At 43.1% G+C, this 9,037-nt stretch overlaps 1 protein-coding gene across 5 annotated transcripts in view; it reads right to left on the reverse strand.

Annotated features, from left to right (window-relative positions):
* The window catches only part of LOC105489084 (PC4 and SRSF1 interacting protein 1), a 51,189-nt gene extending 43,428 nt beyond the window's left edge, over window positions 1–7,761 (reverse strand). For 3 of the 5 annotated variants that reach the window (XM_011753735.3, XM_024795131.2, XM_024795132.2), the window contains exons 1-3: window positions 7,604–7,761; window positions 6,914–7,113; window positions 3,458–3,534 (exon numbers count right to left, since the gene is read on the reverse strand). In XM_011753735.3, the coding sequence (XP_011752037.1) occupies window positions 3,458–3,534; window positions 6,914–6,985 (149 nt within the window). In that variant the 5' untranslated portion in view covers window positions 6,986–7,113; window positions 7,604–7,761. The remainder of the gene's footprint in view (window positions 1–3,457; window positions 3,535–6,913; window positions 7,114–7,603) is intronic. The other 2 variants (XM_011753736.2, XM_024795133.2) reach the window with 1 other exon arrangement.
* Between the last annotated feature and the right edge of the window lie 1,276 nt (window positions 7,762–9,037).

A 9,037-nucleotide genomic window follows, 5' to 3' on the forward strand; every position in this document is an offset into this window, starting at 1 on the left:
CTCAGCACTTTAGGAGGCTAAGGCAGGAGGATCACTTGAAACCAGGCCCAGGAGACCAGTCTGGGCCATGTAGCAAGACTCCGTCTCTAAATAACAACAACAATAATAATAATAAAAAATACAAAAATTAGTCAACTACTGTAGTATCAGCTACTTGGGAAGTTGAGATGGAAGCATCACTTGGGCCCAGGAGTTAAAAGGCTACAGTCAACTATGATCACCACTGTGCTCCATCCTGGGCCACAGAATGAGACTTATCTCAAAAAAAAAAAACCTTCAAATAACTACCCTCCCAAATTTTGAGGGGAAAAAAGATCATCAGCAACTTAAGTTTCCAAAAATTAATCTTTTTCGTTTTTTAGAGACAGAGTCTCACTCTGTCACCCAGGCTGGAGTGCAATGACATGATCTCAGCTCACCACACCCTCTGCCTCCTGGGTTCAAGCAATTCTCCTGCTTCAGTCTCCGGAGAAGCTGGGACTATAGGTACACACCACCACGCCCAGCTAATTTTTATATTTTCAGTAGAGATGGGGTTTCACAATATTGGCCAGGCTGGTCTTGAACTCCTGACCTCGTGATCCTCCCGCCTCAGCCTCCCAAAACGCTGGTATTACAGGCCTAAGCCACCACGCCCAGCCCAAAATTAATCTCAAGTCACCGCCCGACCAACATACATATGGGGCAGCACTGCTTTTCCAAAGATAAATGATATAAGAACACTAAGGCAAAAACCAAGTGCATTTTGAAATGAAAATTCAGTATCATTAACAACTTAACTTTAAAGTTAAATACATTTGAATTCCTTGAATATATCCTAAATTCTTGAATTATTAGTAATTCATTGTCTTCATTAACTACCTAATTACCTATTAACTAAACAACAGTTAAGTTTAGTTACTTGGTTTAGTTTGCTTTGGTTTAAAACGTACATATATTTGGCCAGGCCACGCTTGTAATCCCAGCACTTTGGGAGGCAGGTGGGCAGATCACGAGGTCAGGAGATCGAGACCACGGTGAAACCCCATCTCTACTAAAAATACAAAAAATTAGCCAGGCGTGGTGGCGGGCACCTGTAGTCCCAGTTACTCAAGAGGCTGAGGCAGAAGAATGGCATGAACCCGGGAGGTGGAGCTTGCAGTGAGCCGAGATGGCGCTACATTCCAGCCTGGGCAACGGAGTGAGACTCTGCCTCAAAAAAAAAAAAAAAAAAAAAAGGTACATATATTTATAATGTGAAAATCCTTTCAAATGCTAGGGAAGGGATAATCATTCCTCTTCTGAATTTAAAATAGTAATGTAAGAAGGGACTGTGTGTTCTATAAGACTATAAGGATATACAGAAGTATAAAATCTGTTCCATTTCAGGCTGGGCATGGTGGCTCACGCCTGTAATCCCAGCACTTTCGGAGGCCGAGGCGGACTGATCATGAGGTCAGGAAATCGAGAGCATCCGGGCTAACACGGTGAAACCCCATCTCTACTAAAAATACAAAAACTTAGCTGGGCATGGTGACGGGTGCCTGTAGTCCCAGCTACTGGGGAGGCTGACGCAGGAAAATGGCATAAACGCGGGAGGCGGAGCTTGCAGTGAGCGGAGATCGCGCCACTGCACTCCAGCCTGGGCAATAGAGCAAGACACCACCTCAAAAAAAAAAAAAAAAATCTGTTCCATTTCAGACAAAAATCAGAATTAAAGAATTCTAAGCTTATAAAACTGAAAAATGCTAAGGAATGTCCACTCACATTACCACAGTATTTCCAAACTTCAATTTCCAGATCAGAATCCAAACTTCCAGATCAGAATCATCTGGAAGGCTTGTTAAAACAGATTTTTGGCTCCACACTCACAGCTTGATTCAGTAGGTCTACAGTAAGGCCTAAGAACCTTTTTTTTTTTTGAGACAAGGTCTGCAATGGTGAGATCTTGGCTCACTGCACGCTTTGCCTTCCCAGCTCAGGTGACGGTTCCACCTCAGCCTCCGGAGCAGCTGGGACCACATGTGTGTGCCACCACGAATGGCTAATTTTTGTATTTTTTGTAGAGACACAATTTCACCATGCTGCAGGCTGGTCTCCGAACTCCTAACTCAAGCGATCCTCCCGCCTTGGCCTCCCAAAGTGTTGGGATTACAGGTATGAGCCACCACACGAAGCCAAGAACTTACATTTTAACTGAAGTTCCCATGAGATGCTAATGGTGCTAGACCTGACAACACACTTTGAAAAGCCCTACTCTAATATACACTGCACAATTTTCCATTAAAAGATACCTTTGTCCTCTACTAAATTTACTGAAGAGTTTCTTTAGAGTATCCCATGGAATCAGAAATTTATCACTTCTTAAAAATTCTATTATTATACATAGAATACACTTGAACCTAACTCTAATTATGATGAAGGCCAAATCAATTCTGGATCCAAAGTTGTATTTTTTAAAAAACTAATTATGAAATATTGTACTATACCCTTAAAATAAAATATCCAGAACTGGTCAGTCTACAGACAGTAGACTAGTGGTCGTTTAGGGCTGGAGAGGGGAAAGTGATCAACAATAGGTTATGATAGTAAATATACTAAAATCTATTGACTTACACACTTTAAGCAGGTGAACTTCTTTGTAAATTCCATCTCAATAAAGCTATTAAAGACATTGTGTGAAAGTTTATACAGTAGCTAAGCAACATTAAACCAAATATTGCCATCGTAGCCACTCTTAGGAATAGGTAATTCTAATCAGAATAGCAATAGTTTTGTTTCTCCTCATCCCAGGTAAACAACACTACCAAAATTATGACAGACTCCAAACTTCAAGTCCAAAATCAACCAGATCATATAGTATTTGCAAGGCCATTAAATTATAGGTACATAGGTATATTCTTTGGGAAATTAATGGTAGCCTCCAGAGTGATCCCACGCACTTGGCAGTAACATGCTTCAACATTCAGCTGCAATTTTTTAAAAATTTGCTTCACCACATTAGTTCTCTGCCCACATATCCATCAGAGGCAGCAGAGCTTCAGGGACGATATAAACACAAGGAGGGAACTATCTAGACTTCCTCTTCTCACCTTCCCCACAATATACACAGTTTGTATATCTGATATCATAAAACCAAAAATTAGGTACCAAGTAGTCCTTATAAAAAGCACTTACTGCATAGGAATATTAGATAACTTATTAAAACTTTCCCTATATATTTTCATCCGTCAATCATTCTTATTGCTGAGAGAATTTCTACTTTCCTTTTTGGTTAAGGAAATATCAATTCCAATAAAAAATAAACCCACAGCATCTGTAAACACTACCTTAAAAATAGAGACTTAAAGGCTCTTTCCAAAGTTCAAAGATTTTAAAGTTTCCTATTACGTTACTATTTCCCCCTTGAATTAATGTCTACTGCCCAATAACCCTGTTAAATTAGCTCTGATTTGCCTTTAAAGCTAACAGGACTTACGTCTCATGAGTTCCAAAAAAGAAAATGGGTAGTTTGTTTGTGGGTGGCTTTACAGCTCCATCAGGAACTTCATCTACCTAAAAGAAAAGTGAGAAAAATTAAAATATTTTAAAACACACACACCTCAACATTTATCTGAATAAACGAGAGCAAAACATCCAAAAAGGATCTGTTATAAAATGGACCAGTTCTGCAGGCCCATAATCTCCTATCCCCAAATCTGAAACCCAAGAAACTCTGAAAACCAAAATTTCTGTTAAAACTCATTTGGTGGCAAAACCTGGACTGACACTGTGGGTATCAGTCATTTCTTTTGTCCACCTACTGTTTCCACTGTTCTTTGCAGATAATTAAGATTATCATGTGCTATTCCAGACCACACCAGAAGCAAAATATATGGTATATGTACTCTCCCTGCCTTCCTAAAATCCCAAAATTTGGAATTATTAATCATATCATCATTTCAGGTAAGGAGTCTGAATCTATTTGACAACCCTAAATGTTAGTTCTGCAGGAAATCTATACAAATAACAGAATAATGTAAAAGCAGACATTGACAAAAGTTTAAATTAGTACCTCCCGAAGTCTGAAAAGCTTATGAAAAGATCCTTCACTAATATGCCTGAATCACATGAGGCTAGCTGTTCCTTTTTCACTGCTCTTTCAACCTTTTAAATTATGTAAGGCAGAAATCATCAGGTGCTATCACATCTAATATATCCATAATACTTGTTACTTTCCCTTATCAATAAAGGAAAAGCAGACCTCAGGACTAAAGCAGTACTACCTAGCTAAAATTTAACAACATGTCGGCCAGGCATGGTGGTTCACGCCTGTAATCCCAGCACTTTGGGAGGCTGAGGCTGGTGGATCATGAGGTCAGGAATTCAAGACCGGCCTGAGCAATATGGTGAAACCCCATCTCCACTAAAAATACAAAAATTAGCCCAGCGCGATGGCAGGTGCCTGTAATCTCAGCTACTCGGGAGGCTGAGGAAGGAGAAACGCTTGAACCTGGGCAGCAGAGGTTGCAGTGAGCCAAGATGACGCCACTGCACTCAAGCCTGGGTGACAGAGTGAGACTCTGTCTTTTGAAAATCAGCTGACTTTGTTAAGAAGGGGGCTGACCATTAGAGGACCTACTATCCCCTCTGTAATCATTATGGTGTTGCAGAAAAGACCATGAGGATGACTGAACTGGTTATTTGTGAGGGAAGTCTAAAGGCTCTCACACATCAACAGAATCATTACCACCCAGTATCTCTAGGGACCTATTTCCCCACCAATATGATGAAGATCACACCTGTTATCTGAACTTTGTGGGAAGGTCCCGATAATTGCAAAAATGCTTAATCCCTTAAGATATAATTTCTGTTAACCCAGTTCATATGCTTCTTTCTGCTAGCAAACAACTTTAAGAGTTTATGCAAATACCTAGCACCTATAGCCTTTAACAAATGCCAGGCAAAATTCGACTTTTTTTAAATGATTATTACTGGTAAAGGATTATGTACGTGAATGTTTAAGACTTAAAAATTAAAGTCTGGGACATGTAGACAGAAATGTTAAAACAAAAATTGCAACAAGAGGTGTCACCTTTACAGCTCAGACTTTAAATATGTACTCTAAACTCTCTACAGCAAAGATTTCAAATTTCTAATGAAGACAGAAAAAGGAAATCATTGTTGGACACAGAATACACCAAAACTAAATGCAGCTGTTTCTCAGAACAAAATGACGGGGAAAAGGGAAAAGACAAACACTTCCCTTCCAATCCAAATGAATTGTTAAATAAGGAAAACACTGTGGTCTTCCAAAGGCTACCCTATTTTATTTTCAGTAGCACTCTTAGTCACTTAACATGAGCGTGGGGAGGGTGATTTGGGAGATTTTTAAAACATTTCATTGGCTTTCAACTGCACTGTGGCATGCAAATCAGAATACAGATGTATTAGACAACCTCAGATTTTCAAACACCTCAAAATAAACAAGGATACCTCGATAATCATGAAAAAGTATATTAGAGGGGCCTTAAACCTGATCAGTTTCCCTAGGCTCCATTTGAACATGAATTGTGTGCATTATATGTACTACAGGCTGTGGAGGGTATAAAGAAATTCCATTTAAGGTTGTTGCCCTCAGGCTCACAATATACTTGGAAGTCAAAGCATACACAGAGTAAGAATTAAAACAAAAGATTATCACGAAAGGAATAGATTAGAAAGTAAAATATATAGACAAGGATTATGACTAAGGATTGTTCAAGTAAGACTGCACCGAAAAGGCAGACTTTATAGGCAAGGAAAAAAGCTTTGGAAGGAAACTTGTGAACAGGAGTCTACGTAGAGCAGCTAGATGGAAGAAAGTCAAGGAACAGTGATCATTTTACACTTGGATGGCACTCTCAACTCCTAGACAGGACTCTGTTATCTAATGGGTGTGTTCCCCCATTCCTCTTCCCTGCTGACATAACTAAAACTATAGAATTTAATTATTTTTAAGAAACATTTTCAAAGGAGAGTAAATTAGTCGAAAATAAATGGCTTGGAAAAATACAACTTCAGAACACCATATAAGTATATTTTTAAAGGATCTCGAGTTTACCCAATCTAATGGATTGCAACATATTTTAGGTCCTATTTATCACTGTTTTAGAGCCTGGGTACCACCATAAACAAAAATACCCCTTTTTCTAAAAATGGAGCGTATGTCTTTAAACAGTCTCAATTCCTAAATGTCACAAAACATCCTGGGTCCTTAATCATTTCTCTGTACCACTAGATGTGAACTCAGGAATCTGGTCCACACCTCCTTTTTGCCTATTGGAAACAAAAAGGTAAAACAACTTCTTCAAGGTCATAAACACCTCAAATAAAAAGGGGGAAATGAATTTTCTGGCCCTTCCTCGGTGCTAAACTACTGTAATACTTTCAAGAATATCCAGTCCTGAATCTCTGTATTAAACAAGCAAATCCAGAAGGCCTCATCAAGTACAAGGTATTTTTTTAAAAACCCTGTAAATGCAATTTAACCACATACGCACTTCTCTGACATCCAAGAGTTTGTGTGTAATCTGCACAAATTCCAGATATTTTGTACTTGATCCAAAATTATGGAAATGTCAATGTTTCAATAATTTTTAAACCAAATTCATTCTTCATTATTTCACCTACAATGGAATATTAACTAGTAACGTATTTAAGTATTTCCTAGGAAAAAAATCTGTCCAAGTTGGCCAATAAACCATAGAGAAATACACAGGTATGTAGAAACGTCTGAATTTTTATAATTATATGGGAGATTATTGGGTAAAAAACTAAAATGAAAAATCAGGTTACAAATGAGACTAAAGCGAGGGAGAGAAAGGACAGAGGAAAAAATGAAGAGACACGGTGGGCAGCAGGCCTCCGGGGAAGAGGGTAGCACTGCTAAGCGCAAGGGCTACAAATCACTTACTCGAGCTGGCCAATGGGGATAACCTTTCATCTTGGCGAAGATGAGGTCTCCAGGTTTGAAATCGCGAGTCATGTTTCGGGGGCGAGACCGGGGGTCCGAAGCCCGGGAGGCGGCTAGGAGATGCGGCGGCGCGGGGATGCGGGCGGCGGACACTGGCCGCCCACGGGCGGGGGATGATGCCTCGGGGCGTCCCGACGCGCCTGCCAGGGAGAGCACCGAGGGCGGTTAAAGCGAAGAACCCCGAAGGGAGGGGCCGCAAGGGGAGGGGGAGGGGAGCCGGCGGGTGGGGGTGGCAGAGCGAAGGGAGGGCCGCCTCCCGCTCCTCCCCCGCCAGTGCTCTGCCTCCGCGCCAGGGCAGGTCCTCCGCCCCGCCACCGAAGAGACGCCACCACCTGAGGCGGGGATGCTGCCCGGCCCGAAATCTCCCGTCCGCTCGCCCCATCTTTCTCCGGGCTTTTTCCACCGGGCTTAAGCCCTAGAAGGGAGGGGTTGCATGGGAGAGAAAAAGGCAGGGATTCCGAGAGGCGAGCGGCCCCCTTCCGCCCACGCAAGGCCTCCCCCGCAACCTGCTGCCCAGCGACTGCAGCCTCGGCCCCCTAGGCTCCCGGGCGGGCCGCGTCCACTTCTCCGCTACAGCCAGGAGCGAGGCCACCGAGGGGGGGGCGGGGCGAGTCCCCGTCGCCCGCTCACCTGCCGGGGCCGCGGGCGCCGACGCTGCGGTTGCTGGCCGGTCGCCTTTACCCGCGTCCACGCAAGCCACCTGCGCCACCAGCTGCCGCAGAGGCGTCTCAACGGCTCGGAATCGCAACCGCGCCGCCGCTGCCGCCGCCGTAGCTGCGCTGCTCCCGCGCGGCTCCCGCTCGGCGCCCGCTAGCACTGGGGCGCGACCACCTGCCTACCGAGAGAGGGGGGATGATGCAGCACCCGGCGAAGGCGTGTGGCTGCGAAGCCGATTTTCTGAAAACCCTAGGTCCCCAAGTTCGCTTTCATGTAACAAGTGCATGCAGATGGAGAGGGAGACGCAAGCGAAGAAGAAAGGACTGGGCGAAAATAGCTCGGCCTGCCGCAAGTTCCCCCTGCGGTTTGCAGAGTGGTCGGGCCCGGCCCGCCCCTGCTGGCCTCTCTGCGTGTGTGTATTTGTATGTGTACTGTATGTAAAAGGCGGGGAGGGAGGAAATGATTGTTGTGGACGCGGTTTGGGGGCGGGTATCCGGGCCTGTATCCCTTGGCTGCGTGTTAGGGAGAAACTGGCAGTAAAGCTTCATGTTCTTGTATCGTTTTCCAGGGTGGGGAGGCCTGAAGGCTGCTTTTGCGCGGTTTGCATCATCCAAAAAAGAGGAGCTGTACGAAAACCCAAAGATGAAATTGGAGCATGCGGCGGTTGCAGGGTGTGCTGCATGTAGGCCTCTTGCACCTCGCTGAATGGGCCTTGTAGTCTCCTTTTCCTTGAAATTGTAATATGAGAGAGCCCTATTTGATTTCTTTTACATTTGAATCACCAAGAACTATTAAGAAAAATGCAACCCTACCGAATGCAAAATGCGAAGGGTGGAAAACAATGACAGGAAAACAGAAATCTTTTAGATAGGATGTGGGTTCGGGCCCTAACTAAATTTTAGCTGCATCTAAATTTTTTCTCCCTAGTAGAATAGGAGCTGGTAGGTGGTACAATGTATAAGTGTTACTAAACCTCAAATATTTTCTCTCTTAAAATGCTTTTCAAGGGATTTTAAAGATTATTTTATTTTTTGATCCTTTAGAGAGGCTGAAAATATTTTTAAACAGAATGTTAAGATATAAAAATAAGAATAATAAGACGTATTAGCACCTAGATAATACTGCTTTAAATACGGGACTCAACTGGAAATGAATTAGGAAAAGTTGTTTTGAGCTGGTAAAAATTGAGATTTTTTTTTTTTTTTTTTTTTTTTTTTTTTTTTTGAGACAGAGTCTCGCTTAGTCGCCCAGGCTGGAGTGCAGTGGCGCGATCTCGGCTCACTGCAAGCTCCGCCTCCCGGGTTCACGCCATTCTCCTGCCTCAGCCTCCCGAGTAGCTGGGACTACAGGCGCCCGCCGCCTCGCCCGGCTAATTTTTTGCATTTTTAGTAGAGACGGGGTTTCACA

The sequence above is a fragment of the Macaca nemestrina genome, chromosome 14 (assembly GCF_043159975.1).
Source record: "Macaca nemestrina isolate mMacNem1 chromosome 14, mMacNem.hap1, whole genome shotgun sequence".
In the NCBI taxonomy this organism is placed as follows: Eukaryota; Metazoa; Chordata; class Mammalia; order Primates; family Cercopithecidae; genus Macaca; species Macaca nemestrina.